The sequence below is a fragment of the Pundamilia nyererei genome, unplaced genomic scaffold, assembly GCF_000239375.1.
Source record: "Pundamilia nyererei isolate P.nyererei 1_Seehausen unplaced genomic scaffold, PunNye1.0 scaffold00002, whole genome shotgun sequence".
Lineage (NCBI taxonomy): Eukaryota > Metazoa > Chordata > Actinopteri > Cichliformes > Cichlidae > Pundamilia > Pundamilia nyererei.
Window position 1 is genome coordinate 3,506,537 of NW_005187403.1, and position 27,114 is coordinate 3,533,650.

General features: G+C 41.7%; 1 protein-coding gene across 5 annotated transcripts in view; it reads left to right on the forward strand.

Moving 5' to 3' along the window:
• arhgef28a (Rho guanine nucleotide exchange factor (GEF) 28a) overlaps window positions 1-27,114 on the forward strand; it is a 53,046-nt gene that overhangs the window by 17,473 nt on the left and 8,459 nt on the right. For 2 of the 5 annotated variants that reach the window (XM_005720180.1, XM_005720181.1), the window contains exons 8-35: window positions 1,129-1,175; window positions 1,307-1,379; window positions 6,852-6,958; window positions 7,071-7,342; window positions 7,418-7,601; window positions 7,704-7,812; window positions 8,767-8,853; window positions 10,799-10,841; window positions 11,770-11,871; window positions 13,283-13,406; window positions 14,099-14,234; window positions 14,322-14,377; window positions 14,459-14,519; window positions 14,646-14,775; window positions 14,869-14,984; window positions 18,234-18,374; window positions 18,558-18,808; window positions 18,899-19,024; window positions 19,130-19,247; window positions 19,399-19,653; window positions 19,740-19,816; window positions 19,917-20,095; window positions 20,413-20,504; window positions 21,153-21,338; window positions 22,425-22,660; window positions 23,293-23,340; window positions 23,956-24,474; window positions 26,230-26,494. In XM_005720180.1, the coding sequence (XP_005720237.1) occupies window positions 1,129-1,175; window positions 1,307-1,379; window positions 6,852-6,958; window positions 7,071-7,342; window positions 7,418-7,601; window positions 7,704-7,812; window positions 8,767-8,853; window positions 10,799-10,841; window positions 11,770-11,871; window positions 13,283-13,406; window positions 14,099-14,234; window positions 14,322-14,377; window positions 14,459-14,519; window positions 14,646-14,775; window positions 14,869-14,984; window positions 18,234-18,374; window positions 18,558-18,808; window positions 18,899-19,024; window positions 19,130-19,247; window positions 19,399-19,653; window positions 19,740-19,816; window positions 19,917-20,095; window positions 20,413-20,504; window positions 21,153-21,338; window positions 22,425-22,660; window positions 23,293-23,340; window positions 23,956-24,474; window positions 26,230-26,494 (4,140 nt within the window). The remainder of the gene's footprint in view (window positions 1-1,128; window positions 1,176-1,306; window positions 1,380-6,851; window positions 6,959-7,070; window positions 7,343-7,417; window positions 7,602-7,703; window positions 7,813-8,766; window positions 8,854-10,798; window positions 10,842-11,769; window positions 11,872-13,282; window positions 13,407-14,098; window positions 14,235-14,321; window positions 14,378-14,458; window positions 14,520-14,645; window positions 14,776-14,868; window positions 14,985-18,233; window positions 18,375-18,557; window positions 18,809-18,898; window positions 19,025-19,129; window positions 19,248-19,398; window positions 19,654-19,739; window positions 19,817-19,916; window positions 20,096-20,412; window positions 20,505-21,152; window positions 21,339-22,424; window positions 22,661-23,292; window positions 23,341-23,955; window positions 24,475-26,229; window positions 26,495-27,114) is intronic. The other 3 variants (XM_005720183.1, XM_005720182.1, XM_005720184.1) reach the window with 3 other exon arrangements.

Sequence of the window (27,114 nt, forward strand, 5' to 3'; positions counted from 1 at the left end):
CACACACACACACACAACAAAAAAAGTTTCATACACACACATGTCAGTACTGTTTCTTCCACGAACTTAGTCATGATCCAAATTCTTGATTGACAGATAATAAACTGATCATTGCAGTTTTCAATATTTCAGATCACTTACTCTCATATTTGGACTTTGGACTGTTTAGTCAGACAAAACTAGCAGTATAAAGACTTCATCCCAGGCTCTGAGAACCTGTAGCGGTCATTTCTAAACTGCTTTCTGATGCTTTGTAGCCGAAACAAAGTGTTTGATTTGTCAAAAATAACAATCAAAGGATTTTGCAATAATGAAAATAATAATTACTTACAACCCTGCTATTGTCATCACACTGATCTGCGCGTGCGCAAACAGCTCATGCGTGTTGTCTGCCTGCGGTGGCATGCGAGTTTGGAGACTTTACTCTGGAGCAGTGGAAAAATGAACAGCCACAGATTCACTTGAGCAAACAATGGTATGATCAGACATCCATCACTTAGGACCTAAAGAGACTAGAAAAACACTTTCAACAGACACCATAAAAGGCACAGCCACTGCACATCTGAGCCTTCAGAGAAAACCGAAGCACATTGTTTCTCTTTCCCTGCGGTGACATGTTCAGGCTGGCATGCAGACACGCAGAGAGTAATCTTTGCTAATCTTCGATGCCAGCCGCGAATTATTTTCTATCATTCTATATCTGTGTCTCACATACACACACACATTTTGTGTTTCTTCAACCTGTGGCTACTCTTTTTGGTAACCATAGAGATGGCAGGTGGCAGCATCGACTCATAAAGGGAAGCAGGAAGTGTACCACGGTATTGACCTTAACCCCGTCGCGACTCTAGCAGCCGTTCATTAATCCTCTTGAAATAACAGCTCCACAGTAGGGAGCTTGTGCTCTTTCTCTGGACCTGCTGGTTTGGACGAGCGCAAAGTCTGATTGGTTAGTTTTCCATTCCTGGATAGCAGAGTCACATCCAGAGAACCTGATGTTGTGCCTTCCACATAACTCTCTTTTTTAGAGTAGCAGCAGCAGCAGCAGCAAGAGGAGGAGGAGGAAGAAGATGAGGGTGTTTGTGTGTCAGGCTTCAGCTTTTGGTTAAGTGTTTTTCTTTTGCACAGGCATCAACAAGGAACAACATGTGAAAGAGCATGTGCTCGTGGACAGTGTGAGTATACATACATACGTTGTAGATGTTTGCAGATTTTTGAATGCAGCCATATGCATTTATGACTTTTTCAAGTAAACTATATGTACATTTAGTGAAATGGTGTGCATGCTTTTTGTGTTTGCTTAAAGGTTTTTGAAGAGCAGCTCGTCCTGTCTTTAGATGACGATGATGATGAAGAAGAGTACTCATCCTCATTATCTGGTAACTCTCTTCTCTTCTCTTCTCTTCTCTTCTCTTCTCTTCTCTTCTCTTCGACCTCTGCTTCAAGTATTTTCAGATGATTTATTCACTGGTCCAACGTTCTGGCCCAGCAATCACAACTTTTTATTTTCCGTTTTAATATTACGGCAGTAACTCTTCAGCATCTGGATTAAATGATGAATGGGTAATCCATAAAAAATACAACAACATATTTGTGGCTGCACTGAACAGCGGGGTGTGGGAACAGAACATATTAAGCTAGTACAGAAGCCTGGGGAGGAACTGTTTCTCTCGTGGTCTTAGCACAATATGCGAAGCTCTGTTTTGAATCACATCATTGGAAATCGATGCGGTTGCTGCTTCACAGGCACAGACAGGGATGGGCTTCTGTATTAGGCACAGAGGTGGTATTCGTTTATTAAATGGACATATTGTCCTCCGGGAGTCTTTGGATGATGCTGGTTGTGTCTTTACCCGCACTGGCTCCATAATGACTCAATCCAGGGGTCCAGGAATCTGCCCTGTCAGTGGGACAAAGACAGGAATGGGGTCAGGCTTGTCCCACTCAGACTTTGTCTGAGCTATGAGATGCCCCCCCCCTCTGGTTTGTCGCCCTGCCATCCCCTCCCCCGATTCTCTCCTGGATCAAACAGTAGAGCTGTGTACTCGAAGCAAGAGGTGGAATGTTAACAAGCTAAAGTGTCCTCGGCTTACAAAAGCTGACATTTCAGATAAGACACATGCATTTACACTGATTCCCTTTTAAATCCAACATCTACTCAAGACTATATAAGCTGAAGCTCATTGGCTAGTAAAAAAAAGTTGAAAAGGATGCTAAAGTGTTTCGGGTGTCACCACGGTTACTGCGAATGCTAATTTTCCTGTGTGATGCTGTGGAAGAATGAAGAGTTTGTTGTAAACTTTGGAGAGGCTCTGGTGCTACTCAATGGCGCTTGTAAATGCTGTATAAATGAAATTATGTGTGTGCGTTTACGATAAAGTGTCAGCGTCAAGTAGTGTCGCGTGAAAAACACGAGGCATCGATCCCATTGTTTTCCACAGATTGCAGATTTCTCCATATATTCCTCAAGTTCTTAAACTCTCTTTTGGCCTGAGTGCTTTAGATGGGATGACAGTGTCTTGGGGCTACTGTGGTGTAAAAGTGTCATTTGGAGTTATTGTTTTTTCCAGATCTGTTGAAATGATCATAACAGTTTCTCATGTTTCACTGACATAACTCAGCGGTGGCAGTTATTGTTGGAGCTAGCTTGTGTTACGATTAGTCTACCAGCCGAGGCTTGTGCTGCTCGTGTCTGTCACCATTAGATCCAGTACTGGAATCGTGGTTCTTTGTTTTTGCCTGTGTGAAAGGTTCTACTTAAAGGTCACAGCAGATACATAAAAACAAGATAAAAGTCATGGAACTATATGAGAAGTCTGCCTTGTATATTTGAGCTCCATGTGCGCTACTTGTATGTCTTCACTGTGTGAGAGCAGCAAAGAGGAAATGCCTCTGTGATGCCCAGGATTTCCTTTACATTAGTGCAGCCATGGCAGGTCCAGACATCAAAGTCTGGGTGGAAAGTGCACTCATCAAGGAAGGCAATTTTCCACGTGTTTAAAATAAAAATGCCAACCACCACTCCCTCACAGTTGCCCAAGTAATTATGTACACTGTACACGTTCAACAGGACTTTACTTTGAGACATTGTTCAGGCTACTTTAAATTACTACATTTCATAGTCAACGGTCACATTACTGTTGTGTTTTTTTTGTTCTGCACAATATACAGATCATGTGGCAGGCATTATAGTGTGTATTTTTGTATAAATACATGCAGAGTTATACAAAGAAGCTTAATCTGCCTTACCTTTAATCTAAACCAAACGCTCACATTTTCTAATAGGCACCAAAGACAAGATTCATCTGAAGTTAACTGGAAACCACTAATGCAGATTAGAAAAGAAGAAAAAATAAGATCCAGAAAAAAGCAAGAGAAAAAAAATATCTGAACACCAATAAAATATAGATTAAAATATCTGACAGTGTCATAGACAGGGGTGTCAAAAGTAAAAGCATTTTTTACTAGTACACATACTTGTGTTGAAATTACTTTGGTAAAAGTCAAAGCACTGATTCAAATTCTTTACCCAAGTAAAAGTGAAAAATTACAAGCTCTGGATGTGCTCAGATTAAAAAAGTTAAAAGCTTTTTGGAGGGCAGCTATTTTTGTAAAAAAGTAAACTGAACCTTGTGCTATATTAATAAAGTAATTAAATAATTAAATGATATTAACACATGAGAATACAAACTTTTTTTGAACAGGGAAATGAGTACAGTCCAACATTAAAGTGGGATTTCACAGGAGGGAACTCAGTCATTTCTATTCTGAGCTCTACTCCAGTTTATTATTGTGAGCTGTGTTCTTTGTGTACATGCTGTGATCAGCTGACCTATGTTGCTGCTGGTCTTTGTGGATTTACACAACTGAATTGAACAAGCTGTAAGCAAATTTTTCATGAGCTAGCTTCTCTGATTTCCGTTCCCTACACTGGCAGTGTACTGTTTATACTGTCATTATACTAGACAGTATTATAAAAGTTGAATGAACCAAAGCATCATCGTCTTAAATTCAATTTAATCTCTGCTACCCTTTATGTAAACCAACTCTGACCAGGAACACGTCACCGGCTGTGCACCAGCCCAGTACAGTGCTTTACTGTATTCACATCATATACAGATCCAGTGTCATATTTTTAAAAATGAGGACATTACATCCTTTGTCCGGCCCGTCTTTCTACATCTTTTTCTTTCTTACATCTTTCTCCATGTCTGAGTGAAGTTATCTTTTCTTCCTGTGAAATGCAACAGCTGCACCTTTAGCTAGCAACACACTGTGTGACAAACTGCACACAAACAGTTTGTGTGTTTGCTGATGTGTGTTGAACTGTTAGTGACACTGCATTTTAAATTACTTAAAATGCTTAAAATGCTTGCTCCTCCTATTGTAGTGCTAGCTAGACGCTGAAGTACCGTGACCGCAACTTATGTACATCTGGACTAAAAACGCCATTCCAGATCATTCTGACCCATTTTAACTTGAGCATAGTGATATAAACGGTGCATAAATTTTTTATATATTTGCCTTTTTCATCTCTGTGTAGGCAGAAAGCCCTTGTAATGGATACACCAATGAGACAGTCTTTCATGAGCTATTGTTACCTCCATCTAGACTCATATTGGTTTAATGTTTTGAAGTGTGGAGTAATGGTGAATTGTGCTGTTCTACTTAAGTACAGTAACCAAGTATTTGTACTTCATTACCTCAGACCTCTGGTCAGTATAATAGCTTGTTATCACCCACAAACTCCTCAGGGAGTCACTGAGTGTATCTAAGGCGACCCCTTGCAAAATAAGGGAGCTGCTGGGACCATAGACACTATAAAAAAGTACCTAATGGTATGTTACCCACTGGTTCGTCTTGTTATGAAGACTTAAACTGAGCTTTTTTTTGTGATTTTAGTGTTTTGAAACCCAAGCTGATGAGTATGGTATGGATCTGACTGTGAAAGAGCACCGCATGCTCATCGGCTAATGACTTATTCACATTATGAAATTCATGTTTTAGTCACTATAGTCTGAAACTAGTGATTGTCCTCTGGGAGTCATCACAAAAATGTCGATTGAGGTCACGTAGTGAGGGAGCACAGGACCGTAGACCAGTGTTTCCCAACCTTTTGGAGCCACTGCACATATTTCACATTAGAAAAATCACACGGCACACCACCAAACAAAAATGTCACAAAAAGCATATTGATCATTTTCCCCTGCGCACCAGGTAAAGCAGAATTGACTCCGTTTGTCCCCATTATACCGTTTTTGCTTTCTTCTGGCCACTACTCATGCTAGGGACTTCATCTGGGTTGGAATTTTTCCCAGGACCCAGGTCAGATTGACTACTTTTTCTTTTCAAATATTTATCTATTGCTATTACGCACTGTGTTTTCTCACTCACAGCATGACTATTATATAATTTCTTCTTTGTCTTCTTCTGTTTTACTGGCAGTTATCAACCCATTTAATTAGAGCAGTTGTAGTTGTAGTACTAGTTGTACTGCCCTCTAGTGGAAGAGAATGTAATTGTTCTGCCCGTTACGCTGATCGCTTAGAGTACAAATCAGGTGGAACCAGATAATCTTCCATGACACACCTAACCATTTCTCATGGCACACCTATGTGCCGCGGCACTGTAGTTGGGAAACACTGCCGTAGACTTCTATACAAGCAAAAGTCTGTATGCAGGAAAAGGTGTCGTCCCCTGCTGGTCATTAACTCCAAGATCGGAACCTTGACGTAACTGCCAGTTCCCTGCGTCAGCCTCCTGGAACTAACTGTTCCTTTCTACACAAACTCTGACCAGTCCTAAAACCTCACTTCTGTCTAAATACCAAAGTATGTAGTGTTTAGAAACTTTAAGACAAAGTAGATATTAATGTTATGTCGCCCTAAAAAGAGATTATTAATTGGCAAAATAGCTCCCGAATGCCAGAGGCAGCACACGCAAACAGATCCTAACCATGTATAATAGGCTCAGTGACCAGAAAATGTCACAAAAAATTAATATGGCGACAAAAGGAAAACAGATCAGATTTGAAAGGTGAGATTAAGACAGAGATGCGTGCCTCTCTTCAGTGCCAAGCAAGTCTAACAACTTCAACTCTGATTTCAAGTATTTATGACCTCTTCAATTTTGGAAAAACAAAAACAAACCCATGCACATGGATATAAAACTTTGGCAACATTGTTTCTTTTATTTTTCATCATTGGATTTTTATGAGCTCAAATCTAAAATCTAACCAAGGTCACTGCCTGTATTTCTGAATATTGCTAAGAATGAGTGTTCATAAACACTGTGTTGACCTAGCACTTCAAGGAAAGAGAGAGAGAGTGATAGTGAGCATGACTCAGTGCAAATCAGTAATCTGCTTTTTTTTTCCCCCTCAGAAAACAAACAGGCTGCCTGAAAGGATCATATGTGGAAGTTTCTATAAAAACAACCCCTTAAAGGTCATCACGTTTTTGCTTTATGCGTGTTAAGCCATGACATTTAAGCAATAGGATGACTGAATTATGGTTAAAAAAAGACTTCAAATAACAGAAAAAAGCAGGAGAGAGAAGCAAAAATGATTCAAAGGTCTATTTTGATGACATGCTTTTTTGACCACGTCATGGTGAAGTTTCCTTGATTTGTTTGGGTGGATAAGTCGCCTGATTATTTTATCCTGCCCTTGAGAGCCGTCTCTCTCTAGTTTCTGGCTGATGGGGCTGATGCTGGGAGGAATTATTGTAATCAAGAGTGTGCAGTAGTTGATCTTTACTAAGAAAGTGGTGTGTGTGTGTGTGTGTGTGACAAGAAGAAGTAGTCTGTTTGAATTATTCTAAACCAAAGTGAATCTCTTATGCTTGTCATAGTAAATGGAGATCGCATGCCGTCCAGTGAAGTACAGAGCCAGTTCACTCAGGAAGCTGCCCACCCTCTGCTCTCTGCGATCCACAGCAGCGGCCACACCATCGCACAGGTCATACGTCATTCTCTTTCTTTTTAGTTATAAAATTTCAGTTTTAGCTTTGCTGCTTAATAAAATTCTTTCTTTCTGCTCTTTCCTGTCCCGCCTTATGTTTTCACCTCAGGCGAATGATGTTGACATTAAATACAATGTCAGCGGAGTGACGAGGGACAGTACAGGGACAGATGGCAGTTTATGGGATACCATCAACTCGGAGGAAATTCTTTTAGCCACCGATACCCCTCCGCCCTTTTCAGAAGACTTCTACCCAACCTCTGCATCCGGCTCTCCCCTGCTTTCACCTGTCGATCTGGCCCTCACAAGGCTGATCCGTCCCGCCTCCTCCGAGCAGGCCGATCAGAGAGGCAGTCCACCAATGGAGACCTGTGACCTCAGGTATTAATCAGATGTCTTCTCCGGTGCGTTGTGTGTACCGATAGAGTCTAACTAATTTGTCATTTATAACTCCAGTCCCAGTCTGGTGGCTCTGGAAGTGGACAGTGAAGAAGAAAGCGTCGGGCCAAAGTCTCCACTTTCCCCACTCTCATCCGATGTGGAGAGAAGTGAAGACAAAGAGGAAACTTTCCCTCTTCCCTCTCCTGATCTCACTTGCACCCGCAGCCAGTCTGCATCAGCATATGAACCCACTTCACAAGTAATATACCATCCTCTCATTAAGTACTTCGGCTTATCCGTACATGAAGTGCTCTACAAGTTTTATACTCATGCTTTCAAACATTACTTGTTTCTCATGTAGGAACTGGTTGACGAGGGCCTTCGATTGCGATCATATTCCTACTCCTCCAAAATCAGCTTACGTCCGGCTCGTTTTACTCGAGATAACCAAGCCTCAGATATCAGCCCCGGTTAGTAACGCTCAGATCGTTGAGCATGATAAAAGTTTAACACATGACTAATAACATTTCCAATTAACCTTTTTATTTTGCTTTTTTTGTCTGTCACTGATGGGGTAGTCTCACATCGTTGGTTGGTGAGAATTCTATTTAGCTAATTTTAAATTAGCTTTCAAGTGACAGATCAGCTGAACTAGATAGCCTTACAACTAATACAATGTACAGTCAACTCTAAGTAAATTAGTGGTTTGAATGGGAAATATGCTTGTTCACGTTCCTGCATTTGAGAACATTCAGCCTCTTGTCTGTATAGTAAATATATGTACAGAGAAAAAATATCTATCTTTATCTAAAGGTGGAAACAGCGGGTGTAAGCTAATCTACCTGCAACAGTTATAGTTCACAAATTAGCACGTTATGCATTTAATAAAAGGGGTGCTTATATGTGACAGACAAATTCTTGGCTGGAGTCAGTTATTTCTGGAGTCCTGACATCACAATGAGTGTACCAGACCTAGACAAGAAATAGTCTGGCAGAAAACCTCTCCTGGAAAAACACAATTTATCATTTTTAAACAGTGTTCTTTGTGCGGACTAAACAAATTAGATGGATTTTGCTAGCTTCCAGCAGAGCCAGGCTAGCTGTTTCCTGTTAAAATGGTGAGCCAGCTGGTAACTGGCTGCTGCCTCCAGCTTCATATGAAATGCGTAGACATAACAGTGGCAACCATTTAAAAAACAAAAACAAACAAACACTTTTCCCCCTAAATGTCAATCAAAGTTTAAGGTTTTTCTTTACATAGCTGTTATTAGTAGTTTTTATTCAAAACAAGTTTACGAAACTGAATGAAATTAAAGTTTAAGTACTGTTTAACAGCTTTTAGCTTAGAGTTGACTGTACATGCTGATAGTCTCAAGTGTCTTTAGTTGATCTATGAGCACTCCTCTATCCACTGTGCCCTGTAGATGCCGTGCACCACAGTGTCAGCCACAGCCGATCTCTTCTTCAGGCCCTCTCTCTGTCTAAATCTCTGTCTTTGCTCCACCCTGGTAGTAAGTACTGGACACCTGCAGCCGTCACATTGTGCTAAGGCCCAGCAAAGCCTGCATGCCACTGTCACTGTTAATGCTTGCATATGTGTGGGAGGGGTGAGTCAAGGTTATTATTGTAAACTGATTCAACTCTTAAAAAAAAAAGAAAAATGGCTTGAGTCATAATTTGACAGAATTTTATATTGAAACTTGGTCACAACATGGTAATAGTTTGGTAATAATGTGGAGAAAAAGCAGTAATAGTCATATAATTCAATTTAATTTTAAATTCAATTTTATTTATATAGAGCCAAATCACAACAATAGTTGCTTCAAGGCACTTTATATTGTAAGGTAAAGACCCTACAATAAGACAGAGACAACCCCAACAATCGGATGACCCACTATCCGTAAGCACTTTGCGACAGTGGGAAGGGAAATAGTCCCATTTGCCTGGAAGAAACTTCCTGTGGAACCAGATGGCAGCAGACGGCTGCCCCTCTCTGAGCCTGTGAGTGGAGGGAGACAGCACAAAAGACACACTGTGAAAGAGGTCCATAATAATTAATGATTAAATTCAGATTGGTGTATAAAAACAAGTGTGAAGGAAAAACACTCAATACATCACTGGAAGCCCCCAGCAGCCTGGCCTATTGCAGCGTAACTAAGCAAGGATTCAGGGACACCTGACCCAGCTCTTAACTTTTAATCCTAATCTTGAAGTAAAGCGGGTGTCTATCTCTTAAATTCAACTGGGAGCTCAGAAGAGGGACCTGAAAGCTGAAGGCTCTGCCTCCCATTCTACCACAAGTACACTAGAAGTCTGGGAGCAAAGTGCTCCATTGGGATGATACGGTACTATGATAGCTTGCTATTTACTATCAACTAAGGTTCAATGTTAACCTAAAATCTATATAATGGGGTAATTAGGGCTGATATTGAGCAAAAAATGCAAATTGTCAATGAGGGAAAACCAATTAGTAACAGTACCCTATAGTAATATTACATTCTTTTTTCCCCCACAAAGCACAAAAGTACAGTCTTTATTCATGTGCAAATATAAACTACTACAAGAGAAACATGAACCTGAAATTTGAGAATAGTTTACACAATGACTGCCACTTCAACTTAGATGGCTTGGAGCATATCTGTCAATTTAATGCCTGGAATTTCTTTTTTGGCTTAAACTCTAAAACTGCCGCTAGGATGCATTTATTTTCTGTTATGCATTCACCAAATCACAACTGGTATTTCAACTTTTGAGAGGCTGCACCTTTCCCACAGATGGGCGTAGTTTCGTCGTCTTTGCAAATGCCCTCAATGCTTGAGTTTCTTCATTTGTTCATCATATTTTAATCATATACATTAAACACTTCATAACACAACTTTATGCGATGTGACAAATTCAGAAAACATTTATTCTTGTTTTATACGGACTTTAGAAAAAACACATATTAACCTAAAAAACCAGCAAAATGTAAAATATACTCGAATGCTCTTCAATCAAAACACATAAAACAAGAAATTAGAAAGAAAGTTAAAAAAGAGAATTCACTTAGAATCACCAAACTGTAATAACCTTGGCTTGTCTTTGTGTCTGTGTATGGCTTTCGCAATCACGACACAGCTTCACTTCGCAGCAGCAATGACTGCTTGTGGGTCTCTGGCGGGTCAGCACTTGTGATTGTCTGTCTGTGCTACTGCTTTTCATATTATCATCCTGTCCTGATTTGATACCTGAGCACCATCTTTGTTGCTTTGCATAACAATTGTGTCTGTATTCAAATGTTGTCATATGAAACTGAACAGCTTCTCTAGAATGGAAATAAAATCTGATAAATCTGACAACAAAACTTGTTGCCTAGTCTAAATATTACTTTACCTGCTGTTTTTCTTTGGGTTATCAATAATCTATTTTTTATTGTTTTCAACTTTAGCAACATCTGCCCCTTTTTTGTGTTCACAGAGCCAAGAGCCTCCAGCATATCAGATCAGTCTCATGAGAAAAGGTATTTATACTTTGCATTTAATTTACTCAACGTTATTAGGATCATTTTGTGTTCCAGGGTCTCTTTTCTGTCTCCTTTTGTTTCCTAGCACTAACTGATGTGACCTTTTTGGAGCTCTTAATTGAAAGTGCCGTATGTGTCAATAAATTTGCAATCCCAAGCGCAGCATATGTAGGTAACTATCATGACCAGGTTGCTTGGTGACAGCAGGCGCTCTGTGAACTTGGCTGCTGGTTTTTGTGAAGCTCTTTTGTCCTGATGACTCAGAGCCTTTTCTTTGGCATTACTGGTGTTTGATCTATTTTTTTTTTCTAGGGACAAAAGCGGTAGTGACGCAGAGATATCAATGTGACCCTGCTCTACACCCAACCTGATTTTTTTGTCAGTGTCACAAGGCTGCTCTGTGTTTTTCATCACTGAGTTGAAATGTTTATGATTTAAATATGAAAGCACAGTTTCCAGTTCTTCCATTAAAAAAGAAAAGCCAATTGATATTACTTATCAATCACTTTTAAGTGGACCTACTTTGTGCTTCAACTTTCTGGTTATGTGGATGTTTTATAACAATGGCAGATGCTCATAGTTTTGTATAATGATGACAAACTATGCAAAAGTAATCCCTGTGAGACAAATTCCTGGGATTCTGACTGCTCTAAACACTCACTCGCACAGCTTTCCTTACTCTAGGATCTCTATGATGTCAAAGAGAGTAGATATCCTTAATGTGATCATCTCAGGAGCAGAGAGGGCCAATCTGATGTTCAGCTCTCCTGTTTACAAAAGAAAACTCTTGTTTTTTTTTATTTTTTTGTTTTACCAAAGCCCGGTGTTGGATAAATAAGGATTATTTTGAACTGTGACTCATACAAAGCTACTCTAGTGGCAGAGAATATATAAACATGGTGTGTTATGGCGCTGTTCTTTACAGGGAGATCAAGTTTCGTAAGCGTGCCCAGTCTGCTGATGATGAAGGCAGCATGGAGCTGGCAGAGTCCCTACAACATCTCACCCTGTCTGAGTTTCTCAAAGAGTATGTGGGAGATCCACCTCTGTTTGCCTGGTTCCGCGTCATTAACCATCCGACATAAAAGACTAACTGTTAAAAAACGTAACAAAACCTACAGCACGTGTACCTCCTGTCAACAAACCACATTTCCTCTAACAGCATAACAGGAACAGAATTAGGATCTTTTAACAATATGCACCGAATGTCTTTCTTTGTCATGCATGTCTCTAACTTCTAACAGTTCTTAGTTTTTTTTTTACTTGCTTTCACAGCAAAGTGTTGCAGAAATGGAGAACTTGTTTCTTGGTCTGTGCTTGTAGAGTGGGGGAAGTAATTATTTAATCTCTTACTGAATTTGAAGTTTTCTAACTGGCAACAGTCTCAATCATTTTTTTGAATATCAACCAAAAAAATGATTTGCTTGTCATAAGTATTTGATCCCCAAGCAAAACATGGCTTGGTACAATATAGATTCATTCATTGGTTTCTTAGTGCACTTGTGTCCTGTAACCTTAGCAGAAAAATAGCCCCAAAGCATAATGTTTCCACCTCCATGCTTTACTGTGGCGATGGTGTTACTTGGATCATACCCAGCATTTCTCTGTCAAGCTGATGCCAAGGAGCTCGATTTTAGTTTCATCTGACCACAGCACTTTCTACCAAGCCTTCATTTATAAGGTCATTGGCAAACTTAGGAGAGGGTTTTAAATGTGACTTTTTAAGCAGGAGATCGTTGCAGTCATTGCATTGTAGTGTGTTACTAGTGGTGTTCTTGATGACCCATTTCAGTCTTGTGCAGGTCTACAATCTTCTCCATGACGTCCTTTGACAGCTCACTGGCCAGGCCCATGGTGGTGGAGAAGTTAGAATGAAAAAACTGGTTGACAACAAAAAAAATGTGTAATTGACTGAGTAATTGTAATCCACAGAGAGAATTCTGGCTATAGGGAGATCAAATACTTATTTCACCCAATAACATCCAGATCAGTGTATAACTCTTGACATATTTCCTAAATTTGTGTTCAATATTCTGTCTCTTTGCTTTAAAAGGAAACCACCGTAAAAGTTAGAGAATGTTTATTTGACAAATTCAACAAGGGATCAAATAATTATTTCCCCCACTGTAGATAACAGAAATGTTTGTACAGCCTTTTATTTCAGTTCCTGTCCCTAACAGAAACAACATGCTGCACAGTATCAGCTGAAACGCTATTTTGTCACGTCATGTATCCGTTAGGTTTGCAGACTTTTTGCATGTAAGAGTGTGTGCACCTCAACAAACCTGTCATGCTTGGTTTACTTTTGTTGACTCAGGAATAAGGAAATCAGATCACGGTGACTAATTTATGTCTTCAATACAGTTAGTAAGCAGAACACACACACAAACACACACAAAAAAATAATAACTGCATTACTTACATCAACCTGTCTACAGAATTGAAGAGGAGGAGTTGGATAAATACAACATTCCAGCCAAAACGGAGTCGGAGAAGTACAAAGTCATCCGCACATTCAGTTTTCTCAAGAGCAGGATGTCCAGTACACGTAACAAAAGCAAGGTAAACCCCAGCCACAAAGAGTCCTGCTGTTACACCTATAAACGTTTTACTTACAACAACAATAACTCGCATAACTTCACCTTGTTGTAGATTAAAGCTGGCTTTAGCTACAACATGAAACTCTCAGTCTAATACCTTAAAAGGGCATGCAGTATTTTCAGGTGTTTGCTCTGTAGACCTTGGTGTGATGAAATCCGTAGATTAAAGGATCATTCGTGTTTTGTTCTTGTGAGCCTATTTATGTCATTGGGTGATTCCCACGTCTAGACTCAAGTCTTTGCTTTCTGAGAGACACGAACCAGGAAATGTTTCTGGGAAGCACTCAAGGTCAGAGGGACAGACCAAACATGTCCAGCTTCTTTCCTTTTTAATGATTAATCCCCTGTTGTTGAGTCAGCACAGAGAGTGGAAGCCCTCCCTGCTTGTGTCTGTTGTTTACACCACGCTTCATTTCCGTGTCAGTGGACTTTCTTACGGTTTGGAAAAAGGCGGGTCCTCCTGGTGGCCTCGTTTATCCGCTCGCATGCTGGAGAGTTTACCCTGCAAATAGAAACGTTCACAAAGATGTTTATCGTCTTTTGTATTAAGTCCTGCATGGGCTTGAGTTTATAGGTGTAACAGTCAGTCACGTTTCGCCTCGCGTATGTATGGCCTCTTTGTTGACTCCAATGTCTCTGGCGTGGCTTTCAAAGGGGAAAGGGAAGGACAGAGAAGGCAAGGACAGGCAGCCGAATGGACATCGCTTTGCGGCAGGGTCCTGTTTAGGCCCCACGGTGTGTGTGGTGTGTGACAAACCAGTTTCTGGAAAGGACCTACTACATTGCTCAAGTTGGTAAAACTTAAATTCCAACCAGCATTTATATTAATTTCTCTTCATGTATAAAAACGTTAAAATTGTGTTTTTTTCCATCACAGCTTGCACTGCGATTGTCCATAAGGGCTGTAAGGAATCTGTCCCCCCGTGTTTAAAGGTGAGTCTTAGCCTAAAGCAGATCGTCCCTTTGTCGGTTGTTTATGTGCTGTAAGCAGACTCCCTCATTTGTATTACTTAGAAACATCAGGAAAAATATGCCGTGTCCATGGTGAAGAACAGGACAGCATCCCTTCCACAGAGTGAGTTTACAACACTTGGTCGCCAGTGATTTTAACCATGTCATGCAAGAGTTTCCTGTTTATAAAACTTGGGATGATTATTGTTATCTAGGCTAATTTGCTTTGCTATCCCGTCACCCCCCTCAGACTTCACAGTGAGAGACAGCCCTCCTCACTCAGTGATCCCCACTTCTACCTCTCTACCCGTCATGACTCCCAAGGAGAAGAAGGACGCCGTGTCGCAGTCTCTCTCACGAAGTTTCCCCAACGTGGAAAGGTTATTAATCTTTATCTTTTACACAATTTGTTGTGTTAAAAAGAAATAAATAGCGAGAAGTAGCGATTGTTTGTGTTTTTCCTCTTGGTACAGCCAACTTATTGAGAGTTCAGAGACAGAGTCGGATACCCTGAAGCTGAGCAGCCAATCCGAAGAGCTCCTGCCAACTCCAGTGTCTTCCACCTCCACCGAGTCGTCCTTTGGAGAGGGTAAGGTATGAATAGGGCTTGTTGTTTAAAAGACCCAAAAAGAAACAGATCAGTTTCTGTTTCATTGTTTGCTGCTGCAAGAAAAAGCTGATCAGTGCAGTTTAAAAGGTCAAACTGTAAGAATATTTTTCAGAAACTGAAAGTATTTTTTTTATGGGGGACAAAGGCATATAAGTAGGCATCACAGTTCCTCCCATTACTGTAGATTAAAACAGGAAATGTTTGGAAGCAGATGGGTGTTCAAAGAATAATTGCAAAACATTCCTATTTTCTAAAGTATTATATTATAATATTACTGTAAAAAGTAGCTTTCCACCCATTTTTGATCATTATATTTGACTTTTAAATAGAAACAATGAATAGAAATTCTATTCAAATAGAATAGTTGTAGGAAAGGTGTGATAAAGGCGCGTTCAGGATCCCCAAATACAAAAAAAATTGTATGTAACAGTGAAATGCATATTTAAATACTAACTTTAAGGTTTTTTAAGGTTGTTTTTTTTTTTTAAACCGTCCGAGAGAAGATGCTTTGGGGAAGAAAATGTACTGAAATGTAGTGTGTGTCAGACAAGTCTCAGATTTACACAGCTTTAGTGAACCATTAACATGCATTCCACAGTCTGTAAATAAATCAGGGGTCTTCCACTGTTTTTAGACTTTTATATTTACAGGGCAGTTATCCTTACCAACTCTGAGACACACTTATAGCGTAGGACCCCCAATGCTTATGATTCAGAGATCTAGTAAAGTTTTGAGTGGCGCTTTAAATTTTTTCCCAAAACTTTCTTCTTAAACTTGGGAAAACATTCTCCAAAACTATTCCTAGTTTTTTATAACCTTGTAACAATACAAATAATATTTTAAAATGTTATTGCCTAGGAGAAGGGAGCCGGAGATCGACAGACGGATTGGGGCTGCAGCTGCAGTAATGCAGACGCTGCACCGGTCCGTCGTGGTGAAGCGGGAGCTGAGTGTAAAAGCGAAGCTCTCAATTTACCGGTCGATCTACGTCCCTACCCTCACCTATGGCCACGAGCTGTGGGTAGTGACCGAAAGAACGAGATCGCGGATACAAGCGGCAGAAATGAGCTTCCTCTGAAGGGTGGCTGGCCTCTCCCTTAGAGATAGGGTGAGAAGTTCGGCCATCCGGGAGGGGCTCAGAGTAGAGCAGCTGCTGCTCCACATCGAAAGGAGCCAGCTGAGGTGGTTCGGGCATCTGACAAGGATGCCCCCTGGGCGCCTCCTGGGTGAGGTGTTCCAGGCATGTCCCACCGGGAGGAGGCCCCGGGGCAGACCCAGGACACGCTGGAGAGATTATATCTCTCGGCTGGCCTGGGAAGGAGGTGGCTGGGGAGAGGGAGGTCTGGGCCTCTTTGCTTAGGCTGCTGCCCCCGCCACCCGGCCCCGGACAAAGCGGATAAAGATGGATGGATGGATGGATGTTATTGCCTAACCAGAAGTATTATAGTTTTGTATTAGTTGATGTTTTTTTTTCCATTTTGACTTTTTGTTTTGAATCCACTTTAGTCCAGAGTGGAATTTCTTGTTAAATTTCAGTCTTTATTGTTTAAAAATGTTGAATTTTATTTTTCTTTCTATTAGTTTCAGTGTAGTTTTAATGTTTTGAATTATTATTTCATGGAGACTACATGATAGGGGCAAGATTTTGTGCCAGATTTTTTTGTGTTATTTATGTTTAACGTTCAGTGTTTATCGAAGCATTTGTAAAATCTTTTGTGCATTCCAACTTTCAGCCAAACCATTAGTGGAAATGGTGGTTGCACTATTTTTTCCGTTTTCCAGAATATCATAGCAATTTGTCCAGTATTTGAAATGCATCTATCCTTTTTCTTAACCACTTAACTAGTGCAGGGTCACAGAGGGACTAGTGACACCCTGGAGGGTGTGCCAGTCCATCAAAGGGCTAACACAGAGGGACAGACAGCTAGCCAATTTATGCACACCAGTTAAACTAATATTTAAGTGAGGATTTTAATCTGTAATGCCCCCCTCAACTTGGATTTGTAAAGTTAGAACAGCCCTTAATTTTCTGTCTTTGCTAATGCAATGCACTAAGCTCAGAGTTCCAACATCTGACTTTAGAGGATTTTTCTTGCTTAAACATTTAAGTACCTGCTGATCCTTTGTAACAAGTTAGAATCAGAATCAGAATACTAATACTAATATTAATCCCGAAGGAAATTATGGGTTACAGCAGGCAGCACGCTAATGGCGCATGCGCACTTATAAAGGAACCTTCTGACCAAACTTTACACAAACAACACATTGGGAAGACATGTCAGAGAGGGAGGCTGACAGGAAAAGACAACAAAAATACATAACATGAAGTGAGAGGAGGAAAAAAAACCTCCACTCAGACTGAGCTCCTAATGGGAGAACAGTTTGATAACAGAAAAAAACACCCTGGCACAAAAAAGCACATGACTATCAATACACCACAGAAACACAAGACAAGCAACAGGAGCGGGTAAAAGGGTGAGAGAGAGCCGGTGTAGACAGCGCATCTGGTCCTGCAGCATGTCTGCGCTGGTCCAGTCGACCGCCATCTTCCCCGGGAGGGGACAAGCATCGAAGGCGTTTGGAAAGGGAGGGGGGATGAGTGTGTATCAGTGTATGTGTGTGTGTGTGTCCAAAGCAGCCGAAAGTAACATATAGTCACTAAACTTGACTTGTTTTGGTCTGAGGGCATCTAAGGATCGTTTACACGAAGGATCACGAGGTACCCAGTGCTGCTAGGATCAACTGAAGATCAAAAATGTGATCCCAGACTTTCGCATGTGAAGACTTTAAGTGTGGATTGTTGTATAAACTGTCTCCAACAACTTCTCTGTGATTCCCTCTAAATCTCAGGCCTCACTGATATCCTGCAGGTGGTTTCAGAACACTGTACTGTGAAGCTTTTTTTCACTGTTATCATCTTGTAGTGAGAACATTATAACCTGCACTTTGTTGACATTCTCATAACATTTTGTAGTTCAAGGTTACGCTATTAAATCGTACAGAAACATTATGTGAGATAAGAAGCGTCCAAACTTTCTTTTATCACTCAATTAAAATGCTGAACATTTAAAAAGTTGAACACCTTGTTAGAGCTTGCAGGTGTCATTTTGTCAAACTTGTGGGGAAAGAAGCTAGGGAGTCTCTTTTTACTAAATAAAATGTTACAGAAAATAAACAAAACTGACTGAAAGAAATTAAAGTGATTCGTATGCCTCTTTCCATCTGCAGACTGCACAGACTCATACATCCACAGTGACATATCAGCTGATTCTGTGGAATATGAAGCTGAATCATGGAGCCTGACGGTTGAGCACAAGTTCTGCAAGAAGCAAGACAAACGAGCTGTCAAGAGGCAGGATGTAATCTATGGTAAGCAGATGTTGCTGTTGTGAAAGGCGTCTCCTGGAATGCTTTACTTTCTGCATGTGTCAGGATTTCATATGTAAAAGTGTCAAACCACAGAGAACTGTTTTAAGACTGAGTAAGAGATTCAGCTTTTTATTGCCATAATTTAGCACATGTCCCAAATCTAACACCCCCACCCTGATCCAGAGTTGATGCAGACCGAGCTTCATCACCTGCAAACTCTGCACATCATGGCCGAGATTTTCCGGCGAGGCATGAGACAAGAAGTGCAGCTGGACACCGAAGCGGTGGAGCGAGTCTTCCCCTGTCTGGATCAGCTGCTTCTCTTTCACCACGCCTTCTTTGCCGCCATGAAGGAACGGCGACACAGCTCCACCCAGCCTCAGGGCCACAGGAACTACCTCATCCAGAGAATAGGAGACATCTTGCTCCAGCAGGTTAGCTGGTGTTCATGGGTACACCTTTGTCTCAGGTGTGGTTAGACCGGATTAGGTCATGTTTGAGTCGCCTGGTTCTACTTTTTGCAGTTCACGGATGAGAACGGGGAGAAGATGAAGCAGGTATACGGGGAATTCTGCAGCCGCCATAATGAAGCTGTCAGCTTTTTCAAAGAGCTCCAACAACATAACAAAAGATTTCAGACCTTCATCAGGGTATTTAACGTTTGTGTCATGCTTTCAAAAATCATTAAATTAAAATAGACTCACTCCCTTTCACCTCACTAGATCTTTCATAATTGCTATACTTCATTTTTAAAGCAACAAGGGAATAATTCTTTGGTGCGACGGAGGGAAATCCCAGAGTGCATCTTGCTGGTAACCCAAAGGATTACAAAGTACCCAGTGCTGCTAGAGAGGATCCTACGCTATACTCAAGGTCAGTCATCTACTGCCCTCTGCTGGCTACAGGCTCTTATGATTGCTAAACCTACGTGTTGGGGGGACAAAAAATAAAACCTTACTTTAGTTAAAAAAAACAAGAAAACCCTCTTTTTTTCTTTTTGTTTTTCCTTTGCTCTGACCATCAGAGGAAACAGAGGAGCACGCAGACCTTTCGAAAGCCCTGGCTCACATTCGAGAGGCGATAGCAGCCGTGGACATGAGGGTCAGCGAATACGAACGGCACCAGAGGTTACAGGAAGTCTTTAATCGCATGGAGAACCGCAGCGCAGCTAAGCTGAAGAGCGGACACACCTTCCGCAAGCAGGATATGATGGGGCCCGGACAAGTGCTCAAACACCAGGGGGTGCTCCTGTGGAAGACTGCCACCGGGCGACTCAAAGGTGATACATGATACTCAGAAGTTCATGTGTCATTTTTGCATCCTATCTGATCTAACTGTTTTTCCACCCGTCGTTATTTTGCCCAGACGTCCTGGCGCTGCTACTCACAGACACCCTCATCTTCCTCCAAGAAAAAGACCAGAAGTACACATTTGCAACTGTGGTACGCATTCAGTAAAGAAATCAGTAATAAACACTGCACCGTGTAAGGATGATTGATGTTTTGTTTTGTTTTTTTTCTCCATGCTTTAAATGTGTTAAAGGACCAGAAGCCTCCAGTGATTCCACTACAGAAGTTAATAGTTCGGGAAGTAGCGAACGAAGAGAGAGGGATGTTTCTGATCAGCGCCTCAGCGGCTGGACCAGAAATGTATGAGGTCCACACGTCGTCCAAAGAGGAGCGAAACACATGGATGAGGCTCATTAGAGAGGCCGTAGAGAGGTGTGTATGAGGCCCTTACCTGAACCTGGTTCTGCCAGTTTTTCCTTCCCACCGTCACCAGATTCTTGCTCATTCGGGTTTGTTTGATTGTTGGGGTTTTCTCTGTATTATTGTAGGGTCTCTACTCTCTACCTTACAATATAAAGCACCTTGAGGTGTCTGTTGTTGTAATTTGGTGCTATATAAATAAAACTAAACTGAATTAAATTACAGTTTAAATTGTGGGGAAAAGGAGGATTTTGAGAACTGAATACACAGATTTTATGATGTGTACACATTTGCCTGCCTGACCTGATTTAACTGTCGCTTCTGTTCAGCTGTCCGGAGGACGAAGAGGAATATACAAGTGAATCGGACGAGGAGAAGCGAGCTGCCGAGGCTCGTTTTCAGAAGATCCAAAAGCTACAAGGTATTTTTAACCATTTTGTTTGGGGTGTTTTTCCTATTGACCGTAATTATTTTAAATGTAGATTTATTACAGGGTTGTTGTTTTTTCAGATGCTTTGACACTTTTCTCCCAATGCTGTTGTTTTGGCTCTGCAGATGCATTTCTCTTAAAATGTTAAAACACTGCAGATGAACTGCCAAAGGTTCTTAACTTGCCCGTTACATTGTTGTAACTTTGTTGCACTGAAGCTCTAAAAGATGCTTTACAGTCTGATCACTTGCACATGTTGGCTCAGCATATTTGTGACTGTTAGATGGACTATTCGCTGTTCATTGAGCTGCAAATGAACTGATGCTCACATATTATCAAGAGTAAAAATATTGAGCGTATAGAAGCATTATTAAAGACTGAAGCATCTCTGAATGGTTTCAATTACACCACACTGAGTGTCGTCTCTTGCCTAAATGTTCTAAAATATTTGCAAACACTAATAACAATTAAAGCTTGTTCTGAAGTGCTAAAGTAACAGACTGTTCGGAAGAGTTTCACACATGATTTGGCTACGTTCAGCTTTCATTTAAGAAATGAGCCAAAGCAACTGAGAAAAACTGTAAACATAGTAGCTGTTAACATTTTACGCTCTTTGAACTACATGAACTCTTGTACCAGAGAGCCTGACGAGCCAGGACCAGCAGATCTGCTCTAGCCTGGCGGAGAAGCTGCAGATCTACACACAGCTCTCTGTTCTGAGTGGGAGGATGGAGGCTTCGCTAGCTGAACCGCGACTGCTGGTGCAGCCACACTCAGAGGAGCTTCTCCAGGCTGCTGCGCTGCTGACCGCTGCGCTGCAAGAAGGTGAAACCTTCACATGCACTGCACACTTCAGCAAACATATTTTCATATCCACAGTGTTCTCAACTTACAGTACTCCTTATAGTACTTGTAAAAATCCTAAACAGTTATTGAAAAGCTTTTGTAAAACCCCTTGAATTGAAGCTGAGAGTTTGCACTTGATCACATCTTGATCATTTAATTAAAAAATCTACTGTAGCAATACAGTACAGAGGAAAAATATCCAAAAACCTATGTTCCTAATTCCTTTATTTTTGTGTTTTATAAACATAAAGAGCAATACATGCAAAAAGAAGAAACATATTTACACTGTAAGAATAAATCAGAAAATCACAAATATAAGTAAGAGATATAAATAATCTTAGCAAGCTAGCTCTAGCTCTTGGTATATATATTTAAAGGGGTGCAAAAAATGCATGATGCTAAACAGCATGGCAGGCAGCATCTGTTGTTTTAGCTTAATTTCCATGGGATCAAAGTAACGTCTTTGGTGCTAGGTTGAAAGGGATTTTTTTTCTTTTTGTTCCACACGCCCTGTAATCCACTACATCAGTGGTCCCCAACCCCCGGGCCTCGGACCGGTACCGGGCCGTGAGTCATTTGGTACCAGGCCGCGGGAGTTGAGGCTCAGGTGTGAAATGTATGGTTTTCAGGGTTTTTATCGGCATTCAGCGTTATTTTGTTATCGTTTTTATCGTTAACTCGGTTTTCCTGGGTCTTTTCACGTGTGTTATGAATAAATCTTCTTTTTTTCAGTACCGGTGCTAGTTTTATTTTGTTGTATTGATCCGCGACACCTTAAAGGCCGGTCCATGAAAATATTGTCGGGCCATGGTGCAAAAAAGGTTGGGGACCGCTGCACTACATGATGAATAAACCCATTTTAGGAAAATTCATAAAGTATGAGATGCTGGCGCTTTAATTTAACAGAGTTACATGATTTTTAAAAGGCCAACGGCTCCGGCGAGAAAACTTGGATTATGTTCTTACAACAAAATTGAACTGTTGATGGCTTCAGTTGATTCAGTAATGTTGTTACTGATCTTACTAGTTTGAGTTTTACACTTGTCCCGTCTGTTTTTTTTCCAGCTGAGAACCTAAAGGCCATGTTATCGTCCAAGGCCCGTTCACCGTCGAGTCACAGCCAGAACTCTGACACAGACTCCGTGTTTCCTGTCAGCCCTGCCGTACCCGTCGAGCCCTCAGACTCTTTGGAGGTCTCGCCTGAAGACCCTCGGGGCAGCGAGGGGAGCTGGCCTGAGACCTTTGTATTTCAGTCCACAACTGACTTTCAAAAAGACAATCGAGGCGACGTTGACTTGAAGGTACGCAACCTGCTGTTTAAAATGTGTGCTGTGACTTCACCATATAAACAGAGAAGATAAATTAAATTGCTTTTTGAGTTAAATATTGATGCAGATATCAGGAGGCAATGCCTCCCTCGCTGCTGTACTGCAGAGGTAACGTGTTTCCTGCATCGGAGCACGGCTTCTTTCCACGTCTTTACAGATGTGTGGCTCAAGGTTGTTGCTTTAATAATTCAGTGCAGTCTATTAGAATTACATTTTGGCCTTAATCTAATGAATCATTGATAAGTTCATAATAAAGGAAGTCCATTTAGTTTCCTGAGGTATTGCAGCATTAAATATTGATATGGGGACTTATTCCAAAAACCGTGCAACAGCCTTGCTGCTCTTTGCAGCTTTCTGTGGCCTGTGAGGTAAATTACTCTGATAAGAGAGAGTGATAATTTAACCCTAAACAATGTGGTGACATTTCACGCGTGGCCTCCAGGGGGCACAGGTGTTCTGTCAATGCAACTTCAAGCTTAAAGAGGAATGCAGCTTGTAGTTACTTGTGTAGCTAACTAATAGGAAGTGAAATCTTGATGTTCACACATGAAAACTGCGGAAGACCCATTAATCTGCATTTTGTATCTGACTCTGTCTATTAACAGGTGGCTCAGAGTGTCCAAAACCTGACTCAGTTGCTGTACAGTCTGCAGGTGAGCTATTTTTATTTACCCTCCTCACAGCCCTCATCTATATTAGGCCAACAAAGAAATTAAAAGAAAAAGAAACACACCTCCTGTGATCTCAGTATGAACAGATACGTTCTGTATCATAAGCAGGCTCTCATTCGCCTGCGCACTTTAAACAGAAGCATCACTCTGCTGGAGCTCCAGGAACTCATCTCACTGATCTGTTTTTTGTTTTGTTTTTTCAGTCGGGAGACGTAGCAGGATCTTTTGCTTCACTGTACACACGCTCCTTCTTTGGTGTAAAATTTAAATTTGTGTGAGGACGAGAATGTGGGTGTATTTGCAAATGACGTGTTTGCGCGCTCTTGCCTATCTACTTAGGCTCGAGGATTTGATCACGATGTGATTTCCATATACAAAGTTTCATTTTGGGTATGAGCAGCTGTGGCTTCCTGTCACTAGTTGCTGTGACCTTAATGCATAAAAATTAAAAGTCATCACTTTAGCCTTGATCATGATCTCCGTCACATTTTGCCATTCAAATACGTTGCGAGGAGGCAACACGGTGGTAAAAGTGGCAGTTGATCATTTGCATTTTGATGAACCATGTCGCTTTTGACTTTCCCCTCTCTGTGCTAGGCTGCGGTGACCATCCAGGACAGCTGCTATGAGGTCCAGAGGCTCCTTCTCCAAGAGAGCGGCCGCCCTTCCCCTCGTGCCCAACGACTGCATCTCCCAAGTGTCCGGGGCAGCGCCCTCCAGGATCAGGAGAAGCAACGTAACCTGGAGAAGCAGAAAGAGGAGGCAGCGGTGGCCCAGCGGCTCCATGACCGCCTGCGCCAGGAGAAGGAGCGCTGGGAGCGAGAGTGCCAGGCTAGGAAGAGTCAGCAGGGGGCGCAGGAGAGCATGCTGGAAGAGAGGGAGAGGCAGTGCCAGGTGGCAGCGGAGAGGTTGAGACGTGAACGTGTAGAGCTGGACGAGCAGCTCGAGGAGTACCAGCAGAACCTAGAGAGACTCAGGGAGGGCCAGAGGAGCGTGGAGAGGGAACGAGAACGCCTGGATGAGCAGCAAAAGCTGCTGCAGTGCTGGAAGCACGGGCCGCAGGACAGCCCTCCAACTGCGAATCCTCACATGTTCATCCCTCTTGATGGACAGCAGGTATTGGGGGAACCAGAAGTGATAGCCCTTTCTTTTACCAGTGAATCTATGAGCCAGTAATGCCCCTCACTGACGCTCGTGACCTCAGTGGGAGCAGATATACAGCATCTATGGAGTATTTCTTGTGCTAAAATCATTAATAAGAAGCTTTTCTCATACAGCCATCAGCCAGGGTTACGCTGGCTCACACATTCACACCTAGCAGTCCAATCCCCTCTTGACATATGACCCGCGATAATGAGAGCAATTTCAGCACCATTTGTCTTAGTGCTCCGGCAGCTCCGCTCACCAGTAAACATCTTAATGATTGATGATAATTAAACCACTGCAAATAAAAGCTCTGACAAAAATAATTAAAACCAGAGGCACACGGCCTAAGAAACCAATCAATTGTGACCCAAAGGGGCTTAGATTATCGACACTTTGTTTGAAAAGCACTCCAGCAAAATGTCCCACACAGCTGGAAGGCATGGAGGATAAAGGGTGTGCTGTTCCCCCTGCCCTTTAAGTCCCAATATACCTCACGTGGAACTGCAGCAGTGGTGAAACGAATTTAGCACATACATCTATCTGAACCTCCGCTGGCTTATGGGGCTTGTGTCGCTCTGTTCGGCAGCAGGTGTGACTTGTTCAGAAGACACACAGAGAGCACAGAATGGACGGACAAATGAGCAGGCTCAGGTTTCGATATTCCCTCTGTCCCTCATTAATTTACACACAACCGCCACCCCCACCTTGGTCTTTTCCAGGCTAGACGTGATGAGGCTCTCCTGGCTTTTTGCAGTCTTTATTTATTTCCATTCATCTATTTTAGTCGGCCCAACAAAAGCGTGCCGAGACAGTGCAGGTCCTAATGTTTCCCCCCCACACACACTAATGCTTCAGCCAGAGGCAATGGTTCATAGGGTCAGAGACAGATCAAATGACACACACACACTTTGACTCTCTGGTTGCATCTAATTAGCTGTGCTGCCTGCACTCAGCAGAGGGAAAGGCCATGTTTATGTGAAGATGAGTCCTAATCTGCCCTTAGCCAAACATTAAAGGGTCGCTTCACCCAAATGACAACATGTCCCCTCACTTACCTTTAGTTGATATACTTTTATTTTCATTTTCTCTTAAGAGTTTTTGCCTTTGCAACAATAAGTGAATCATTTGTGAGGGAGAAAAAAATGTCAGCGAGAGTGTCTTTCCAGAAACAGCTTCTCCATTATTCACATAAATCCACAGAACATACTGTGAGCACTTTTCTTGGAAATGGCTTTCTCTGGAAGAAATTGCCTCTGCAGAAACTTCACAGTGAAGTCTTTATATTATCCACAGAAAGAAATGTTTCAGTACTGCGAGCATCAAAAAATAAAATTTCATTCGCTTTCTTTGTATTGGAGAGAGAGACAGAGAAAGAGATCCGTTTATTGCATGAAGTGAGAAAATGTCATTTCGAGTGACTCACTTTTTGTCTTTTTGTAATTAAAGCTTGAGGAAAGTAGAGATCTTGAAATGGAGGCTTTTCTAGTTGTTGGCAGGTATGTCAAATGTGTTTCCTGGTCTTTTTATGTAAATGCGTGAGTGTATTTCAAAGGTGGATTGTTGACAGATTTCACAGGTGTGAATGCCATCCAGCTGTCAGCATTCATGATTTGTTAATGATCTTATCCTGGAACGAAAATGGGTTTCCTCTTCCTGTTCTCACAGTTCTCGAAGATGATCTTGCTAGTCTGGATCGAGCCCTGACATTTCCTCCCTCTCCCTCAGGACTCGGCATCAAGTCCGTCCAGAGCCCATACCGGTAACGGCTCTGTGTTTGTGAACGAGGCCGCGTTAGCCAGTACCAGCGTCAACAACCGCCATGTGCACCACAGAAGAAATGATGCTAGCACACACAATTGTCTCAACTCCCTGCTGGCCCAATCCAACGGCAGACAGCCTTCTGGAGCTAAGACTCCCCACGGCCAACACTCAGACTCCCAGGGATGGATGATGGGGACTGGATACCTCTACAGCCCTGCAGGAATGCATGGTAAGAATTACCACAAAGTTCAGTTTCAAAGTTAGAAAGAGAAGACACAAATGCAAATCCAGCTTGGGCCTCATATGTTTTTTAAACTTTTCCAGTCACTTACTTGCTACTATATTAATTTCCAAACAGATCAAAAACTAATGAAGTAATTGGACTGTATGATACACTGAATTTCATTTGCATTCACATTTTGGCTTTCAGTGGTTCTAATTGAGATATACTGATGGTCTCAATTTGGTTTTAGTTTCATGGGATTGCGTCTCTTTTCTGTACACTGGTGTACTTACTCTCCTCTGTCAGTTCAATTCAATTTCATTTATTTAGCAAAAAATCACAACAGTCACTGTTATATTCAAAGCTAAAGATACTACAATAGTGGGGAGAAAACCACACGATTCAGACAACCTTCTATGAGCAAATAGTTTGCAACAGTGGGAAGGAAAAACACTCGGTGCCTAACAGGAAGCCCCCAGCAGCCTAGACCTATTGCAGCACAACAAATGGAAAGTGCAGGGTCAACCAACCTTAGCTATAAGCTTTTTAGAAAGGAAAGTTTAAAGGCTCGTCTTAAAATTAGACAGGTTGCCTATCACCTGAATCCAAACTGGGAGCTGCTTCCA